At 37.6% G+C, this 22,125-nt stretch overlaps 1 protein-coding gene across 10 annotated transcripts in view; it reads left to right on the forward strand.

The window, feature by feature from the left end:
• The window catches only part of LOC137251942 (folliculin-interacting protein 1), a 428,398-nt gene that overhangs the window by 158,899 nt on the left and 247,374 nt on the right, over window positions 1–22,125 (forward strand). For all 10 annotated transcript variants that reach the window (XM_067786986.1, XM_067786988.1, XM_067786982.1 and 7 more), the window contains one exon: window positions 17,456–17,760. In XM_067786986.1, coding sequence (XP_067643087.1) covers window positions 17,561–17,760 — 200 coding nt within the window. In that variant the 5' untranslated portion in view covers window positions 17,456–17,560. The remainder of the gene's footprint in view (window positions 1–17,455; window positions 17,761–22,125) is intronic.

A 22,125-nucleotide genomic window follows, 5' to 3' on the forward strand; every position in this document is an offset into this window, starting at 1 on the left:
AATTAGAAGACAATTTTTCTAAGCGGGGTCGCCCCTCGGTGGTGTTTGGCAAGCGCTCCGGGTGTATTTCTGCCATGAAAAGCTCTCAGTAAAACTCATCTGCCTTGCAGATGCCGTTCGGAGTCGGCATAAAACATGTAGGTCCCGTCCGGCCAAATTGTAGGGAAAATCAAGAGGAGGACGACGCAAATTGGAAGAGAAGCTCGGCCTTAGATCTCTTCGGAGGTTATCGCGCCTTACATTTTTATTGATTTATTTTATTTTTCAATTTTAATAAGCCTTTAATATTTACCCATTTTCGCATAATTATTAAGTCGTTCATTATCTGCTCGTAGTTAGGGCTTTTGTGTCTACCGAGAAAAGAAGCAACGACCTTTTGAAAGGATTCCCACGCTGCTGCCTCAACTGATGAGAGTAGTCCTTTGAATTGATTATTGTTGATCAACTTTTTTATTTGTGGTCCAACAAAAATACCTTCCTTTATCTTGGCTTGAGAAATATCTGGAAAAATTGTTTTCAAATAGTCGAATGCTTCGCCTTCTTTGTCCAAAACCTTAACAAAGTTTTTAATGAGACCGAGCTTGATGTGTAAGGGTGGAAGTATGATTTTCTCTTTCTTGACAAGAGGGGTGTATTTGATGTTATCCACACCAACGGTAAACTCGACTCTTTCCGGCCAATCCTTTCTGACGTAGTGGTCCTTACGAGCTCGGCTATCCCACTTGCAGAGGAAGCAGCAGTGCTTGGTGTAGCCCCTTTGTAGACCGCATAGCATTGCAACGACTTTGAGATCAGAACATATTTTCCAATCATGCTCTTAATATTTGATAAATTTGAGTAGTTTTTGCATTTCCTCGTAGGTTTCCTTTGTATTTACTGCATGTGCGATCGGGATAGAAGGCTTTTTGTTACCAATATGCAATAATACAGCCTTCAAACTCAGTTTATTGCTGTCTATGAAAAATCGCCACTCTTTTGAATCATATGTTTGACCAAACTCTTTGAATAACATTCCTGGTCGTTGCAGTAGCATATACTGTCTTTCTTGGTATAGTGTTTGGAAAATGGTTCGTGACGAGTTCTACAATATATCACCTTAACATCGGATGACACAAATTTAAGTTGTTGCATACGAGAAGTGTGGATCTCGGCCTTTTCCTTGGATAGTTCCAAATCTCTTATCCAATCATTAAGTTGTTCTTGTGGCAGAACGTTTCTCTCGTTTCTCATACGAAATTCAGTACAACTTGATTCCCCGCACTCAGATATTACTATTGACAATGGAACTGGATTCGCAACTGCCGTTGAATGTAGTACTGGTAATGTCACTGTAGGTACGCTGGCATAGGTTACTCTTCTTGATCTTCCAACGCCAAGTACTTTTGTTTGACAAATATAACACTCTATTGAACGGCAAGTAGGTTCTCTCCATATCATTGGTGTATCAAATTTTATTTGTTGTCCTGATTCCGAGTGAATCAATTCTACTCGACACGATGTACACAAAGTGTTCGGTTTCCATGGTTTTTCAGCATTTTTAGGCACAATGCCAAAATACTTGGAGTATAAAGTTTTCATATGATCTGAGAACACTCGTCGTCGCCTTATGATAGTATATTGGCCACACATGAAACAGAACATATCTGGATCGTTATTACACTCAAATTCTCGCGTCCTTTTACTCATTTTATTTTTTTTTAATAAATCACGGTTTTGAAGTATGACTTATGAACTGAACTATCTCCGGCGAGCCTTGCAGATGGTATGAAGTTTCAAGGCCCATTAACTCATATTTATACTCGGAAAAAGAATAAAATTGAAAAAAATCAAATCTTAACTAGACAGAAAGGTTCCTTTTTATACGAAGCCGGGAAAAGAAAATACTGCCTGCTATAGATGTAGGCTTTAAATATTTTCTGTGTCTTATAATTTTGAAAATCTACCTGCATACTTACCCATAAGTGACGAAAATACATGTTTGTAACTACATGCCTACAGCAGGTTTCGAACCCAACCACTCTTCCTTTCGATGCAACCACTCTACCTTCTATAAAACAATTCGAGTATCAAAAATACTATTTGATTTATTTAAAGAAAAAGTATTATCATTGTTATGGTCTTATTCGTTTATCCGGATAATATCCCATTTGCACTTTATATCTTTAATATATGTATGTATACATACATTGAAGTTGCGCAACGTGGGTATTTTTATTTGATCGCTTATAACTTACGCAGTTTTGCATCGATTTTCTTCGCTGATAGCTTATCTTTTTTCTTCTTAAACAGAGCTTTACGCAAAGAAAAAATATATGGAAAAAAGTTGTGGTTTTGGAATGCTGCCCTCGCAAAGAGTAATTTTTTATGATATGTTACATAAAAAAGACTCCAAACTGTGAAAAACAGGATTACCTTTTTTCCTGTTTTTCACAGTTTGGAGTCTTTTTTATGTAACATATCATAAAAAAAAACTTTCTTACATTCATACTTAGATAACTTTTGGAAAAAAAATTTGGGGGTGTTAGACAATTTTGAAACACATTATCATGATGTACTCGTCAAGGCCTACAACGTACACTAGGTCACTTCAAAAGTGCAAAATCACTGTAGCACTGTGTAGTTCAAGTAACAGTGATTTAACAGGTGATCCAGGCTGCTTTTCCAATATTCGCCATTTGTAAGAGTTTACGACTCTTTAACCTTGAAATAGTTTCCTATCAAATATAACATGACACATAAATTGGTTAACATACACTGAAATACTGAATTGATTGCAAAATATTATTGAAGATTCAATAGAGATTTTACTTAAATCTACTGAATTTCGAGATTTAATTTAGAGCGATTAAACGTTAAAAATTGAACGCAAAATCTTTTCAAAGAAGGTAAAGCCATTCTCTCTGTTCTCGGCGGCCATTATGGGTTTTTCAATTTTTAAAAAATGTTAAAATCACTCTCGTAAAACGCGGAAATGCCAAACTAAAAAAGCTAAAAAAAAATGTTTGTTTTGCCTTTTTTCGCTTTTTTATATGCCAAATAAATAAAATTAAATTGTTTTAAAATCGGTTTTTGTGTATTATTGTGTGAATTGGGAGATCATCCCTACTCTCAAGTGTCCTCGCTACTGCTGAAAGGAATGATTTTGGTTGGAGGTACCCCTTAGTGTGTTTTTAGTCGTCATTCTTTGCGGGAGGAACATATAGCCATTCATTCAATAATTGGTGATTGATTTTTCCTCGACCTTCTCTCCAAGCTCAGTGGAGGTCTACCTATTTAAGCGAAATCCTTCACTGTCTGTTATTTACGTATATCCGTCAGCAGTGACGTGGCTGAAAGGTGCGAGTGTCCCGATTGTTTCTTGGAGGGCAGCAATTACTTCGCCTTGTTCTTGTTTACTTCAAGATCCACTTTTTCTGTCTCTTTATCCAGTTCAGCTTACGCGCTTTTGCTAAGGCCTATGATAACAATATCATCAGCATACGCCAGCAGTTGTACGTTCATGGATCATGGATCTGCTGCTAGAATTAATTTCTCCAGCATTTGGTGAAATAAGTAGCATGATGGGGAGTCACTTTGTCTGGAGCCTCTTTTGGTTTCGACTCATCGGAGAGGTCCTTACCAATCCAAAAACTAATTGCTCATTGAAAAATTCATAATTATAATGGATGCAGCAGTACATACATGCCGTGTCTGTTTCCTTGTCGCGTAGACACAGATAAATTTGTAAATAATTTGTTAAAGAAGAAGAGGATCGTGGCGAGATGCTTGTTTATGCGGCAAACATTCCTTGTCCACCAAAAAAACTTGTTTTTACCGAATAAAAATTCTGTTCTACATAAAATCACAAATTTTTCATGTATGAAAAATAATATTTATGGTTAGTATTTTTATACCTTTCATGAAAATGAAATGGTATATTAAGTTTGCCTCGAATCTCAAAATTGTAAGTCCTTAAAGTAGACGAGATAGACCCACCAATAAGTATACTGAAATGATCAGGATGAAGAGCTGAGTTGATTTAGCCATGTCCGTCTGCCTGTTTGTATGCAAACTAAATTTTTGAGATATTTTGATAAAATTTGTTGAGCTGGTGTAAGTAGTTTCCCGATTAGACATTTGTCGGAACCGGCCGGATCGGACCACTATAGCATATATCCCCCATACTACCGATTTTTCAGAAAACAGGATTTTTGTCATATCTTCCTCAATTTATCAGATTAAAGCTTCAAACTTCACCATTTCCTTTCGTATATTACACATATTGTTGTTTGAAAAAATGGATGAGATCGGTAGTATATATAGCATATATCCCCCACAACCGATTGTTCAGATAAGAAGCTTTTCGTAATTACTGCCCCATTTTAACAGCTAGAGGCTTCAAAATTCACCAAATGCTTACGTATATAGCATATATTGTTGTCTGAAAAAATCATACAGATCGGTCGTATATATGGTATGTATCCCATACAACGGATTGTATCGATCAGATAAGAAAGTTTTCGTAATTTCTGCCAAATTTTAACACATAGAACCATCAAATTTCACTATATTTTTCGTATATAGCAAGTATTGTTGTCTGAAAAAATCGAAGAGATTGGTCGTATATATAGCATATGTCCCCCACAAACGATTGTTCAGATAAGAAACTTTTCGCAATTTCTACACCATTTTAGCTATAATTTTCCAATTTCACCAAATGCTTACGTATATAGCGTATATTGTTGTCTAAAAAAATTATAGAGATCGGTGGGATATATAGTATATACCCCATATAAACTGTCATTTCTGCCCCCTTTTCAACGGCTAGAAGCTGCAAACGTTTACGGCATATATTGTTGGGATAGGTGATTCATGGTAAAAGCTACATATATAATGCAGATCACGAAAAACGTGAAACTTTGCATCCTCACACAAAGTACCTGCCTATTTCTTATCTTATATTTATCTTAAAAAACGCTTAGGTAGATATTTCATATCTTCTACAGCCGATTAGTTGGATATTACGAATGGGACAAGATTGTTGTTCAGCCCCATTCATGAAAGGTAGACAGGAAGACAGTCCCGTCCTTACTTGTTTTGTTATGAAAACAAAACCAAAATAAAAACGTGAGAGCGGTGAGAATTTTAAAATGTCTCACCTATTTCACCTCGTTTTATTTGTATGCTAAATTTCTAAATCTCTTATAACGAATGTCTTGGAACAAAATTAACTGAAACCGAGAGATGCAAAATTTCGGCTTTGAAGGAAAAAAATTAAAAAATTAGTGAAACTGCCAAAAAAAAAATTCGGAGTCGCAAAGTTGTGGGCAACTTTTTATTAAATACAGCGGAGTACGATAAGAAAAGATTTGGAGGTCCAAAACGAAAGCTTTCAGATCGCGAGAGGTGAAAAATAATAACAAACGCCAGCAACTCCTCGCTGAGCTGCTCAAAATTGGCGACACTCGTGACAATATGGAGCGTTCTCCAAGAAGCTCTAAATATTTTCCGCCAAAAATTTAAGACTGCTCCTTTTTTAACAGAGCGACATAAAAATGCTCGCATTGAGTTTGCTAAGAAACATTTGAAAATGGACTGGTCTCAAGTAGGGAAGTTTAATTATATTTTCAGATGAGAAAAAATGAAACTTAGATGGCCCGGACGGAAATAGAGGATATTGGAGAGATTTGTAGAAAAAGCCCCAAACCTTTTCAAAGAGAAATTTTGGAGGTGGGTCGTTGATGGTTTGATGGCTGCAGTTTGTGAGCTCGAAAATAAAGAGTTCACATTACGTTAATGTACTTCAGTGCAGTCTTCTTCCCTTTTTACGAGCAAATAGTGAAATGCATCCATACATGTCAGTCACGAGACACAAATTTTTTTTCGGAAAATCGAGTTAATGTTTTGGACTGGCCAGCTTCTTCGCCCGACCTAAATCCCATGGATAATGTATGAGGATTATTAGCCCGTATAGTCGATGCCGAAAACCACCAATATAGCTCCACAAACGCACTGCAGTGTGCCATTGTGGATAAATGGGTGGAATTGGAGAATAATTTACTTTAAAATTCAGTAAATTCTATGTATAATAAAATTTTTAAATGTATTAAACAAAATGGAATTGCAAAATTATTAATTTTAAACTTTTAATATGTTTGGATCAAGATAAAAATTATTTTCGGATTTTTATTACCTGAGTCCGATAGAATTAGTTAAACTCGGACTTTTAAAAATAAAAGTCCGGAAATAAAAGTTAAATCCTGACTTTTATTGTTTAAGGCCAAAATAAAAGTCCGGCTTGATAACAAAGACGGCTTATCCGAACAAAAAAAAAATTTTAATTCGGATAAGCCGTATCTTTGTTATCAAGCCGGACTTTTATTTTGGCCTTAAAAAATTAAAGTTCATATGTAACTTTTATTTCCGGACTTTTATTTTTTAAAGTCCGAGTTTACCTAGTTCTATCGGACTCAAAAAATAAAAATACATATTTTACTTTTATATGTGGACTTATATGGAAAAAGTTCGAAAAATAAAAAGGATGCATGATTCGACATGATATTTATTTATTTATTTAGTTAGTCTATGAACAAAAATTTCTTACAGACTAATAACAATTAACAATGAAAAATAAAAACTAAGACTAAAAACCTAGAACATAGTATTTAGAATCTTAGAAAAAACACTTTTCGAAAATGAAAAATCAAATTCGATAGAACTCGAGATTAAATTAAATTCAATCAGGGCTCACACAAGAGGAGCATTACGCGAATAATCAGTTCTACAATTAACGCCATAAAAAGGTAGAAAGCTACGAAGATTACGCTGAGGTATGTTAAAATTAATTTTCTCCAAAAGAAAAGAGCAGTCAATGTCGCCACTGATAATATTATGAACAAAAGAAAGCGAGAGAACCGTTCGTCTGGCTTCCAAAGTTTTTAAATTTATCAAAAGTAGGCGAGATTCATAAGATGGAATTGGTTCATCAAAATTCAAAAAATGTAAAGCATATTTGAGAAAAACTTTTTGGACCCGTTCTATCCTGTTAACGTAGTTTTTGTGACTTGGCCTCCATATAAAAGCAGCGTATTCCAAATTAGAACGAACAAACTACGTGTACAACAACTTGAGAGTATAAGGGTCACAAAAATTTTAACTATTGCGCCTAACAAATCCAAATACCGAATAAGCTTTCGAAATAATGTGACTAATATGTCTATTGAAAGAGAAGTTACTAGAAAAAAATACACCAAGATCTTTAATTTCATCCAAACTTTGTAATAGTGAATGGGAAATGTGATAAGATGTCGGCAAGATATTACGAGTTTTCGCATAAGTGACTTTAAAACACTTTTTGATATTTAAAGATAGCCGAGAATTAAAGCACCATACTTCTAAGCTATCAATGTCTTTCTGAAGCTTAACAGCATCATCCGGTTTTGCAATTTTCGAAAATACCTTTAAATCATCGGCATAGTGTAAGAACTCAGCAAAATTGAAGCAGCTGCTTATATCATTAATGAACAAAACAAAGAGTAATGGGCCTAGTATACTTCCTTGAGGAACCCCAGAACAGGCGAAGAATGGTTAGAAGAAGTGCCGTCAACTGTTACCACACAATTTCTGTTACATAAATAAGACTGGATCCATTTCAAAAAAACCGAATGAAATCCTAAACGAGAAAGCTTATAGATCAATAAGGAATGTGAAACTTTATCGAAAGCTTTTTAGAAATCAGTGTAAACGCAGTCAACCTGAAGTCCCGAAGAGAAAGATGCAATACAATACTCACTGAATACTGCAAGATTCGAAACCGTAGATCGGTTTGAGACAAAGCCATGCTGGTTTGCCGAAATCAGACTCTTACATACAAAGTACATTTTATCCTTAACGATAGTTCCAAAAAGCTTCGAAACTGTAGAAAGCTTTGAAATGGGTCTATAATTACAGACATCGTTCTTACAGCCTCCTTTAAGAATAGGACTAATAGAAGTAAATTTCCAATCATCAACGAAAACTCCAGTTGACAATGACAAATTGAAAATTAGTTTTAAAGGCACAACTAAAGCAGGACAAATCTTTAATAGTAGAACTGAAAGTCCATCAGAGTCCGTTTTCGCAGATGGTTTAAATTTATTAATGCCAGTAATAACATCTTTAGAAGAGAGGCTAAGAGAACCAAAACTGAAAGTAGATTTTCAGTTATAGCTCAAGCTAGGCGGAAGATTGTCATCGTCAACAACAAAATTCCAACTGAAAAAATCTGCAAACAAATTGGCCACCTTAAATGGGGTGCTAGCAAACTGCTTATCGTAAAATACAGCCGAAGGTATAGAAGAGTTTGACTTTTTAGACTTAATAAACTGCCAGAAGGATTTTGTATTTGATTTAATATTCTCCTCTATTCCAAGAATATAGTTTCTGTACAAAAATTTATCTAAACAATTGAAATCTTTGGAGTATTGTTGATATTTGATAAAATAGTCGGACATTAAAGTTGTAAAAATATGATAGCAACTAGAAGCATCAGGGCAGGATGATAGAATATCCCAGTCGTAATCCATTAAAGAAGTGTCGATTTTTTCATACTCGCAAGCTGCGAAATTAAAAGATACTTTTTCTTCAGGAACCCATGACGAGAATTCATAAAATTTAAAAGTAACGATCAAAGGCACATGGTGCTTATCGCAAGATGATATAGGAGAAGGGCATTCAGCTATATTGAATATCAAATTATCACTAATAAAAATTAGATCTAGAGTTTTATCCAACAGACTTAAAAGACTATCAATGAAATAAGCTCCATGACCAGAGTTAACGTTCAATGGTATAAGACCTGATCATGAAAAGCTACCAGACCAATTAACATTACTTAGGTTAAAGTCACCCAAGATCCATATTTGATTATCACTTAACTTATTTACGACTATAGATGTAATATTGTCAGCATGTAGACGATAGAGAAAATCTCCACTATTTAGCGGAATATATGAAACCGCAAAAAATAATGATCCATGTGTTGATTTACTCTTTACAGAAACACACAGTTGATCAATTAGAGAATCATCATTCTCAAGTGATACTAAATAAGCTTGATATTTACGTTGAACCGCGATGAGGACACCACCACCTCTTGCTAAACCCGTTTTTGTCATATCTCTATCCTTACCATAAACATTATATAGGTTGGCATCAAAAAAATTTGAATTAAGCCAGGTGTCAACAAAGATAAATACATCATAATGAAGATGCGAGCTAACAGCGCGAACATTTATTGATTTCGTTCGCATACTGGATACATTTTGGAAATAAACATTCAAGCCATTGAAATTCCCAGTAGTTACTTGGGATTTTGTTGTTTCTCCTCTTTTCGAAAAACAAAATGAAAAGGGCGTACCTTTACATTTGCGGGCCAAAGATCAGCCGAAAACAATTTATCAAAAAATGAAATAGAAACTCCTATCTTAAAATTAACTTTTCTAACGCTATTAGGTGGTGGTATTTTGCTTAACTAATGCATAGCAAAAAATATGTTTCTTCTCAATAGCCGCATGTTTGACACTATCGTCAATAATATTGTCGGCAGAGACAGAAGGCAAAAACGAGGAAAGATGTATTCATTTCATACGACCAGCCACCTCCAAATCAGTATTTGAATTCAAACCAACAATACTTAATTGCTTACGATTGCATTTAGGCAATTTTTTATTCTTTGTATTCATTACTTTCGTCCACTCACCGTTTACTAGAGTTGTGCTTTTTCGCTCATTTCAGAGATTCGAATCTTTCGTTCTTTTTCTGATGAACGAACAAAGTTTTTTTCTTTTTGTTCATCTTTTATTTTTTTTTTTCAAGCAAATTTGTTCACTGCTGCTCGCACTCGCGAAAAAAGCCAACAAGTATAGATGGGGGTGTGTATGCAGCAATGCTTTGTGTAGGTATATTTAAATGTGTTATGAATAAATAAGTTAATATATATATATATAATTAACTTAAAAAAAAGTTACAAATTTTGGAAGATCCAGGAAATTGAAAGAGTACAGACACAAATTGTAAATATGAACTTTTCCAAATAAATGTAATAATTAGTTTCTTACAAAACACGTTTTTCATAAATAGTCCATACATATTAATATTGTTGTAGCAGTGCCACACACAAAGATGACACATATCTTTAGTGTAAGCAAAGAGTATATATTTGTTAAGAGGCGTCACTCGATACTTTGTTGTTGCCAAAGCAACCCTGTCATGTCGAATGTGATTCTCAAGGAAGTTTTGTTTAGTTTTTTTTAATTGAATTCTATATGGTTATGCGGTAAAGTGACTTTGCATAATTACGATTTTTGGAAAGAGAATTAATTAATTAATTTAATACAATCAATAAAATAAACACAAATACCCCACGAAAATATATAGAAGGCGTTTTTATAAATACATCTGATAAAAAAAACCAACGACTACCTTGAGAAAACATCGAGTAATTTGCTTTGGCAACAACAAAAGTATCGATTGACGCCTCTTGACAAATATATACTCTTTGGTGTAAGTGGCATCATCGACATTCGTGCTCACTGTGAATTTCTGCGTATGTATGTATGAATTTACAATGTTCGCGAACGAGAAGAGAGAAAGAATAACATTAGATAAACGAAAGAACAAATGAACTAAAAGAAAAAATAGAACCGAAATCGAAGATCTAGTTCACTTGTTCAGTTGAGAGACCCGGTCAATTGAACAAGTTCAGAACGAAACCCAACTCTACCGTTTACATACGAAGATTCATCAACAGTTGAACGCGACGACGTTCGACCAGCAACAGTAGCAGATGATGTATGAGGATTTTCAGCATTAGCACGAACTGAAGGCGAAGAAATATCCAAAAGACCATTCGTATTAGCAACAACTTTTGTCGACTTATTAGAACCAACAATAGCAGCTGGCTTAGCAGAGCGAGTGGGCGGCAGCACAGCAGCGGCAGCAGTGGGAGAGCGCAAAGAAATACCAGCATCGGTATCAATACTCACAGTGAGGTCGTCCGAATTGTGACAATCACCCAAGTTGGTAACTGCTGAGAGCACATTGGTAGGTGCAGCCGAACCATTCTTTGCAAGAACAGTAGACGTTTTTGTTGTTGTTTGACCATCATTTACTGCACTTTCAATTAGCTTTGTGAGTAAGACTTTTAGGTCATTAAACTCCTTAGTCAAACGAGTAATAGATGACACCAAATTAAGCGAGCTATTTAGGCAATGATCGCAATTAAATACAATGTTTGAATTATTAACTAGCAAATCACAAATATCTTTGCTATCCACCTTTGCACAAATTTTATGAAATTTGTTTTTACAAACATGCCATGAGATTTCATAGCCAACACGAAGAGCTTTAGAGCATTTAAAAATAAATAAATGTAAGGCGCGATAACCTCCGAAGAGATCTAAGGCCGAGCTTCTCTTCCAATTTGCGTCGTGCTCCTCTTGATTTTTCCCTACAAATTGGCCGGACGGGACCTACATGTTTTATGCCGACTCCGAACGGCATCTGCAAGGCAGATGAGTTTTCACTGAGAGCTTTTCATGGCAGAAATACAATCGGAGCGCTTGCCAGACACTGCCGAGGGGCGACCCCGCTTAGAAAAATTTTCTTCTAATTGAAAAAATCTTATTTCTAAAATTTTGATGTTGCTTTGCCCGGGAGTTGAACCCAGGGCATACGGTGTGATAGGCGGAGCACGCTACCATCACACCATGGTGGCCTTTAGAGCATTTAGCACAAGTTAAATTATCCATAGCAAGAGCGAACAAAAAACACGTCCGTTCACTTCAACTTCACTTTATTGCTATAGGGGTACCTGGGAACTCAAACATTTTCACCTAGGACAATTTTTTGACCAGGACTTTTTCGACTCCGAAAAAAAAAATAATTATAATTTTCCGTCCCTGTATGTAATACCACGTTCGAATCACTAACTGTTGAATAAATAACTCCACTATTCAATTATGCAAAATGGCCTTTATTAAAGTACTTTTCAAATATAACATTGCTACTGCTCGACAGATGGAATGCTTAAATCAAACTGATTCTCGCGCCTCTACTGTTGCTGCTTTTATACTGTGTGATTTCCTCTTTGCATCTTCTAGGCGCTTCCAGAATTTACTTAGTTACTGGCATATAAATATAACTACAGATGCACGTGTGTAGCTCTCATATGCGCGTGTATTTGTGAGTGACACTTCCACAATTATAATTGCATAATTTAGGGAGCATCTCAGATAAGATATCTGCATGTATTTGTGCGTTGCTTCTCCGCTGCGTGTACGAACATATGTGTAGACATAATGACTGAATTAGTGATGTGCATCAAGTCAATGCTTAGCATCGGTTTAGAGATGACAGTACCCTTTAGTGTGGCTAATATTCGTAACACTGCCCTCCACCTAAGTCTGATCGTCCCGATCAGACAAATATCTCGATCTAAACGCTGCTAGCCTCTCCAAATGAACCACCCTTCTATTTCGTGGTTTCCCAATTGTTTGTATGCGGTAGATGACATCACTGATCCTCTTCATAACTCTAACAACTGCACCGATATTTGGATGGAACACCTATCCGCCGGTGAGGGTTGTATAACAGTACCAAATCTCCCTCCAAGAAACCTTCCGAATTCTTGTTCTCGTTGTACCTGTGTTTCATCGTACTACTCATTACCCTGGTTCGTTCCCTCACACTCTGTTGTTTGGCCAATGAACTACTTCGTAGAGCTTGCGCTTGACGGATTTGCTTTGCATAATCAGTATCGTTCCGACGCTTTACAACAGTAGTGTGCCCTGGCTTGAAACCACCCTGCATTCTTTCTGCGAAATTCTTTCCTTCGTTTTAGTGCGTCCGTTAGGGCTTTTCAATGCCAGTGTTTCTCTCACAGGTACCTTCGGTTTTGATTTGTTTGGCCCATTTGTTCCATCAACCTTTGCTCGATCTACTTTCCTTGACTTTCGTGGTCTCTGTGAAATCTCCTCCACCAGCACTCGCTTACTGCTGAACCCTTTTTCTAAACTGAAGTTAACTAGCATATCCTGGTTATCATAGCGCATAATCCTCGGCATATCGATTCTGATGTCATGGTCAACTAAGAAGGCCACTCCCAATATGACTTCATCAACGATCTCCGCCACAACGAATTTGTGTAGAACCATGACATTCCCAATTAAGACTTCACAGATCACTTCTCCCTGGACTGGGTTATAATCGCCAGTGACTGTACGCAACCTTGCTCCAGGTAACGGTTTTACTCTCTTGACCAACTCAGATCGGATTAAGGAACGAGATGCGCCCGTATCTACAGTCAGTACACGCTCCTTGCCATCGAAATTCCCTCTGACGGTAAGACTGCTTGATTTCCTTCCAATTCTACATCTTAATCGCTCTTGCTCATCCCCTCCAGCTTTGTTATTAAAACCACTCATGCTGTTGCAGCCACTAGGATCAAGATCGCAATGTGACCGGGTTTCCCGCATTTGAAGCACTTCATAACTCTCTCACTCCGCTTTTGCGATCCTTTCAGAGCCTCCAATATTGCGTCTACCCACTCTGGCCTTTCTACTTCCACACGGAGTGCTTTGAAAACTGGCTTACACAGAAGCGACGCTGTTTCCTAAATCAGAGCTTGCGAAACCGTTTCTGCGAATGTTGGCTTTGGGTTTGCGTATGTAGCTCGCTTTGTTTCGACGTCCCGTATGCCATTTATAAAGCTCTGAATCTTTACCCTTTCAGTGTATTCCACGGGTGCGTCCGCATTCGCTAAATGTGCCAGCCTTTCAACATCCGACGCAAACTCTTGCAATGTTTCACCAAGCCTCTGGAAGCGGTTCAGTAACTCCATTTGGTATATCTGTCTCCTATGCTCAGTTCCGTATCGTCTCTCTAGAGCACCCATCAATGCTTCATTACAGTTCCGTTCGCCCTCTGGAATGGTTTGTAAAATCTCAGCTGCAGGCCCTTTCAATGCCATGAACAGTACAGCAACTTTATCTTCAGCATTCCAGTTGTTCACTGCTGCGGTCTTCTCAAACTGTATTGCTTGCTGAAACAGCTGGGCGATTTAATTGCAACTCCTGTATAAGACCTCTCAAAGGTGGATGGCTTCGATTTTTTCTTCAATCTGCGTTATTTTCTCGTCCATACGCGTTTCGAGTTTTGATGATATACGCGCCTATTGCGCTTCGAGTTGTATTGTTATGTGTGTCTCTTGCTCTTTCAGTTGTGTTTACTTCTTTGATGTAATCTGTGTCGACATTTCTGAATCACGCGTTTCTTGTGCTTCAATCTTTAATGTTATGCGTGTCTCCTGCGAATCCAGTTGGGATGCCATATATGCCTTTTGCTCTTCCAGTTGTGATGACATGTTGGTGGATATTTGTGATGACATTTCGGACATTTGTGCCGATATTGCAGCCAATCCCCCCTATTGCGAGTGTCGATCGGAATAGAATCGACAGTTTGTCGATTCCATTTTTTGCATTTAATATTATTACTATACAAATTAACCGCCAAATCTTTGGACCATTATAAACAGTTATTTTATACAATAGAGATTTTGCAATTTTTTCAACTTTTCGATGTATATAACATAATTTGTATACATTATAAAGATAATCGATTATCGCTCAGCGGTCGACAATCTACTGCAATCGACACTCGCAAAAGGGGGAATATCATGTTCAGGTCTGTGTTCGCCATTGTCTGCGGTGTTTCATTTTTCTCCTCCAATTTTGTTGTCTCATCGCCATCAAGATGAAAGACATACTCTTCCACGTCAATTCCTTCTAATTTCATTGCCTGTCGTAGTCGTTCCTGAAGTTCTAGTTTAATGCCGGTTGTATTCAATCCACGGCTCTTCAACTCCTTCTTCAGTTGCTGGATCTTCAATTCACTTAACTTTGCCATGTCCCAGTTGTATTCGAAATCATACTCTTCCACGTCAATTCCTTCTAATTTCATTGCCTGTCGTAGTCGTTCCTGAAGTTCTAGTTTAATGCCGGTTGTATTCAATCCACGGCTCTCCAACTCCTTCTTCAGTTGCTGGATCTTCAATTCACTTAACTTTGCCATGTCCGAGTTGTATTCGAAATCTTCAGAATTTATTCAAAAATTCCTCTTCTGACACCAATTGTAACGATTTTATTGCAATTCCCCTTATTTGCAATCTTCTGCTAACGTTCGAATCACTAAACTGTTGAATAAATAACTCCACTATTCAATTATGCAAAATGGCCTTTATTAAAGTACTTTTCAAAAATAACACTGCTACTGCTCGACAGATGGAATGCTTAAATCAAACTGATTCTCGCGCCTCTACTGTTGCTGCTTTTTTCTGTGTGATTTCCTCGTTGTATCTTCTAGGCGCTTCCAGAATTTACTTAGTTGCTGGTATATAATTATAACTACAGATGCACGTGTGTAGCTCTCATATGCGCATGTATTTGTGAGCGACACTTCCACAATTATAATTGCATACTTTAGGAAGCATCTCAGATAAGATATCTGCATGTGTTTGTGCGTTGCTTCTCCGCTGCGTGTACGTAGATATATGTAGACATACTGACTGAATTAGTGATGTGCATCAAGTCACTGCTTAGCATCGGTTTAAAGATGACAGTCCCCCTTAGTGTGGCTAATATTCGCAACAATATTTAGATAGAATTATGGCATTTTTTCATTTTTCGTAATTTTCGATATCAAAAAGTGGGCGTGGTCATAGTCGGACTTCGGCCATTTTTTATACCAAGATAAAGGTAAAGATATATCGATTTTTACTCAAGTTATCGTGCTAACGACCGAGCGGAAGACAGACGGTCGACTGTGTATAAAAACTGGGCGTGGCCTCAACCGGTTTCGCCCATTTTCACAGAGAACAGCTATCGTCATCCAATTTTGGTAATTTTTATTTAGCACACATATAGTAATAGGAGTAACGTTCCTGCCAAATTTCATCATGATATCTTCAACGACTGCCAAATTACAGCTTTCAAACCTTTAAATTACCTTTTAAAAGTGGGCGGTGCCACGCCCATTGTCCAAAATTTTACTAATTTGCTATTCTGCGTCATAAGGTCAACCCACGGACCATGTTTCATCGCTTTATCCGTCTTTGAAAGAATTATCGCATTTTTCGGTTTTTCGAAATTTTCGATATCGAAAAAGTGGGCGTGGTTGTCCGCTTGCGTTCATTTTAATTAGCGATCTGAGATGAGTGCCCAGGAACCCACATACCAAATTTCATCAAGATTAATCAAGTTATCGTGTTAACGGACAGGCGGACGGACGGACGGAAATGGCTAAATGAATTTCTTTTTTCGCCCAGATCATTTTGATATATAGAAGTCTATATCTCGATTAGTTTATGCCGTCACGGATTACTGTTATGCGAACAAAATTAATATACTCTGTGAGCTCTGCTCAGCTGAGTATAAAATTCAGTCTGTGAAACGAAAGAGGATAAACAGCTGTACCTTTCCACCTTTTTATATTTTTTCTATTGCGTATCTCAAACATTTTTCAGCAATTAGCTCTCTAAGGAAAAATGTGTGCTATAGTTATGAAACGCACTTTACTTAAGTTAGCTCAACCACCCAAAAACCTAAAGCACAATAAAAAATCAAAATACAAAAACGTAACAAATTGCACAATATATGTGACCCGACCTATGAAAAGGTGGCTTATGACTCAAAAAAGAAATTGCAAGAAACAGCTGTTAAAGATAAACAATGTCTTCAGTTTCTTATTAGTAGTAATTTTTTTTGAGTCATAAGCCACCTTTTCATAGGGCGGGTCACACATATTGCTAACTTAATACGGGCTCATTATATATATTACAGCTAAACTTGAGATAGCACAACCCGCGATACTTTTTATAAAACAAGTGATATATATCCCAAATATTGAATTTACATTAAATATTGTGCAATTAAACACGTTCTCGTTTTTTGGCTATAAGGGTTGGAATGAACTTGTCTTCTTCTTTTACAAGTCCATTAGGTGCGCTCACCCACAGTGTAACCCAGTCATAGGCCTACTCGAAAAATCACCGCGGCCGCCGTGGTGTGGTGGCATCGTGCTCCGCCTACCACACCAATGATCACGGGTTCAATTCTGGGGCAATGTAACATCAAAAATTTAGAAACAAGTTTTTTCAATTAGAAAAAAGTTTTTTTTAAGCGGGGTCGCCCCTCTGTAGTGATTTGGCAAACACTCCGAGTGTATTTCTGCCATAAAAAGCTTTTCAGTGAAAACTTATCTGCCTTGCAGATGCCGTCCGCAGTCGGCGTAAAACACGTAGGTCCCGTCAAGCCGATTTGTAAGAAAAATTAAAAGGAGCACGACGCAAATTGGAAAAGAAGAACTCTCTTCGGAGGTTATTGCGCCTTGTATTCGTTATTTATTTACTACTCATAATACTATCGTTATATAAATATTTCAGAGAACTTAAAAAAAGAAGCATGTGTTTGTCTGTGGAAGATGTAAAAGAAAGGGATGTTCACGACTTTTTAATTACAAGAATAAAAGTGGATGCATTACTTAACCTATGAAAAACATTATGGCCTTGTTGAACAAACTGTTTTTTCCAACTGCAACAACATCATCCTTGCTTTCTGTGACTCCATCACCAACAACTGTGCCGCCATCAGGTCAAGAACTAACATCTGTTCAAGTGGCAACATCTATAACATTTGACCCAGCGCGTTCACGACCATGCGACCATGTACACTCAAAAAATTATTTAAGGTAAGTACATAGGATATTTTTATTTAATTCGGGTACCCAATTTAATAACGCTCATTCGATTTGGTTCGAACCCAGTTCTCTTGATTTTACATAAAAGAGTTAAACACGTATTGGAGGATTTGCATTTTTTTGGATATAACATCAGAGAACTTCTGTTTCTTTCACGAAAGACTTGAAAAAGAAAGTCCGAAAACCTAGCGAAGCAAAGTCACTAGGACAATAAACTTAAGGAAGGAAAATTCACCGTTATATAATATGAAAAATTTAAAAATTATAGGTCTAATTATAGCTAGCCCAACCTTTCCAGCCCAATCAAAAAACGATAGCGTCCTAGATTATCCAATATCTGATTCTTATTTAGTATAGGCTCATTAAATTTAACGCTTGTTTGTTTTTTAATATCGCGGGTTGGCCTCGCTTCTATTTAAGCTAGCCAAACTACAAAAAAAAAATTAAGCTTAATCAAGGAAAGGAAACGTACTAAAAACTAAAATTCACAATATTTAATGATAATTTTATACACGTCATTTATTTATTACAACTGTGTAATATTTAATGCTAATGCAAAACAGTTTCAATGGGTTGGCTTAACTTACTTATATAATTGGCGCTTAACCGTTTTAACGGTTATGACCATCCAACAAGGCGCGCCGCGCCAGTCGCTTCTTCTTTGAGTTAACTGGTGCCAATAGGTCACACCAAGGGAATTTAAATCGTTTTCCGCCTGGTCCTTCCAGCAGCGTAGGGGCCACCGTCATCCTCTGCTTCCATAGGCGGGTTCCTATAAACATACTTTTTGCACCATATAGAAGAGGGGGTACGATAAGTGACTTGTAGAGCATGATATTCGTTTTCCAGTAGCATTTATTGGCAATAGTGATTCTATGTTGGATTTCAGAGCTGATGTTGTTGTTTGTGTTAATGCTGACTCACAAATAAACGAAGGCTTTAACTATTTCGAAAATATGACTGCCAACATTAGCGTGCCAAGGCGCAAATGCGGTGATTCTTTGCTCGATGACAACAGGTACTTCGTGTTGTCCTCATTCACCATCAGACCCATCTTTTTCGCTTCTTTTTCCAGTTTGGAGTAAGCAGAACTTACGGCGCAGGTGTTCAGGCCGATGATATTATAACGAATTCTGGAGATTTCTGATATTTATACACCTTCTGCTAACGTTCGAATCGCTAAACTGTTGAATAAATCACTCCAATATCCAGTATTGCAAACTGGCCTTTATTTAGATTACTTTGGGATTATTACTTCACAATTATACTTCAGAACCAATAGCTTGTTTAAATCAAAACTGATTAGTTATTACTCAGCTTGCGCTGCTTTTATACTCTGTTACCTCGTCCGCATATTTCTCCAAAGGTCTAGACGTTTCACCTTCTTGAACTGTTTTATCTCCTGCTTGGCAATTTAGTATGTGTGAGTAAGAACTTCAGCTGATGACTACATGTGTGTGTGTGATATCTCTTCACTTCGAGCTGCTGATTATATGTGTGCATGTACTTCTCGTCACCTTCCATGTAAGTGTGTAAATGATGATTGATGTGTTCATGTACACAAGTGTGACTTGCTTTAATGTTTTTGTGTTGTGATTATTTGCTAACAGCATAGTGATGCTAATATTCGCCACAACATCAATGCAGAGCGGTTAAGTTCTTCAACATAAAATTAAAGACATTGCACGATAGGGCGTGACCCTGTCTGAAACCACGTTTAGTTTTGAAAGGCTCGGATAGGTCCTTTCCAGCGCTTCCCACGGTAGCCGGTTCCATGTATCCCAGCGACTTAGGATTTTTTTCCCGACCAAGGGCTGTCATTCCAGTGTAACCGCATTTAATTTGTTGTCTCCCTCCCACAAATGGTCATCCTAGGAGCAGCTTCTTGTAGCTGGACTGCTCCATATCCTCCTTCTCCGGGAAGATATTTAACCTAACCCCGGTCCCAGGCTGTGGTTCTGCTGCATATGTCGGAAAAGGATTTACCTCAGAAGGTCATTCTCTTGCCAGTGTCTGTAAAAGATGGTGAACCTGTTAAATTCTTACTTGTCCAGAATTAACACCGACAGACGTAATGTTTGTCCTGCATGCGATGTGTCTCCAAGGCCAGTTTCCTGGACTCCCGTTAGAGGACTTTGATGACCATTTGTGAGTGGTCATGTTAACACAACAACAGCAGGATTTTTTTGGGGCTTTGTACTCTAGATACAATTTCGGTGGCATGCGCCATAAAAGTCGAGAGTGTTATCGAACGTTACCCCTAAGATCTTTGGGTGACTGACAGCCGGTGGCGTGACACCATCGATGTGAACGTCCAATATTTGCGTTATCTGTTCCTTCCACTTCGTATGCCACTTGCTGCTTCTAGCTCTACAGCACGACAGCTGTATCACTCCTAATAGCTGGAGGCTTAGCCTGACAAGCGCAGAGCAAGAGCACAAAACGTACTCGATCGTTTCCTCTTCCCATCTGATATCACTGACCAAGCCTAATCTAAAGGCATGCGACGCCGGAAGGCAGTGTCAAGACAGAATACCCGTCATGACTATACAGTCCTCTCTTTTTAATGATAGAAGAAACTTTGTTAGTCTAAGGTTGTAAGACCTACATATAATCTTCGACACTTTACAGCCCCGCGCTTGGACCCACGCCTTTCCCGCTTGGTCGATCATGTGCAACTCTCGCCTTCTCTTAATCTTGCCCAATCTAATTGGGACGTTTACGGAGCAAGCTTCAAGGGATGCACCCTTTTTAGCTAGTTCATCCGCTTTTTCATTCCCATCTATTTCCCATTGCCTTCGGACCCAATATAGATGTATGCTTTTCCCCGTCCCGATTCTTTGAAGGGATTGCTTACACTCTAACAAACTTTTATATTATTGATAGATTATTGGCTTAATTGCTGCTTGACTGTTAATATAAAAATTAACACGGCTGCAGCTCAAGCTATTCTCTTCCAGTGGTTCTACTGCTTTGGTTACGGCTAATACTTCCGCTTGGAAAACGCTACACTGATCTGGTAGCTTGTAGGATCGGTTTATTTCCTTATCAGCTTAGTATACAGCAGACCCCACTCCTTCCACTACTTTGGAACCATCTGGTTACACATGTATCGCCTCGTCCGCCATTTGAGCACCCTTGCGCCAACCATTCACCTCTATTGTGGCTTTAAGAGCCCCTCGAAGCGCAGATAGGGAATAAGGTAGTATGTTCTAGAGGTTTACGCCGATCACTTTACCGGCGGCGGCGACCTAGACTATATTATATACCCGCGGCGGCGGCGCGCCGATAAATTGATCGGCGTAAAGCTCTAAACTGAATGGCTGTACTTCAGAGTATCATATTGTTCACAACCAGCGTGCCGTCGTCATTTTGACGATTTTCTTCTAGAATGGCGCTTGGACGATTTTGTGATGAAAAATTACGATTAAAGCCTGCCTTCTGTGTAAGCTATTACTTTTAAATGTATATTAAGCTGGGTCGATTTATTAACCTATATCGCGCCATCGATTTTTCGATAGGTTTTGGGCTCAGGAAAAAAAAGTTCCACTAAAAAAAAATAAATAAAAAAATAATTTTCGAGCCTGCAAAATTTGAGTTTTTTGACTTATTCTTTGATTTTTAAGTTTAAAAAAAATTTTCATTTGATTTTGATGATTGATTGATGATTTTTTCAGACAACAATCTATGCCCAGTACGTAAGCTTGTGGTAAAATTTGATGTTGCTAGCTGTTAAAATGAGGCAGAAATGGGGCAGAAATGGCGAAAACTCTCTTATTGAACAATCGATTGTATGGGAGGTATATGCTATAGTGGTCCGATCCGGTCGATTCCGACAAATGTCAAATCCAATCCATCCTGTTTACCAAATTTCATCAAGATATCTCAAAAGTTGAGGAACTAGTTTTCGTTCAAACAAAGGGACAGACGGACGGACGGGCATGGCTAAATCAACTTAGCTCGTCCCCTGATCATTTTGGTATACTTATTGGTGGGTCTAACGGAAACATATACATAAAAAATGATTTGGAGCCTTGAAAATGAAAAAAATCGATTTCGACCAAAACAAGTCCCAAAAACCAAAAAAAAATTTTCTTTTTTAAAAACTGTTAATGCCAACTTTGTTATCGCATAATTTTAAGTGGGATAGGAACTATGGGACAAATTCGTTCTCATCGGCAACACTTTTGCACGTTTCTGAAGAAACCCTTAAAAAAAAATGGCGAAAAAAAAATTTTTTTCACCAAAAAACCATCCTCAAAACCCAAAAAAAAAAAAATTTCTCGCCAATGTTTTTAGCGGACAATTTTGAGTCGGACAGGGTATACATGAAAATTTCAAAATGAAATTAAATTT

Source organism: Eurosta solidaginis, chromosome 5 (assembly GCF_040869045.1).
Source record: "Eurosta solidaginis isolate ZX-2024a chromosome 5, ASM4086904v1, whole genome shotgun sequence".
Classification (NCBI taxonomy): Eukaryota; Metazoa; Arthropoda; class Insecta; order Diptera; family Tephritidae; genus Eurosta; species Eurosta solidaginis.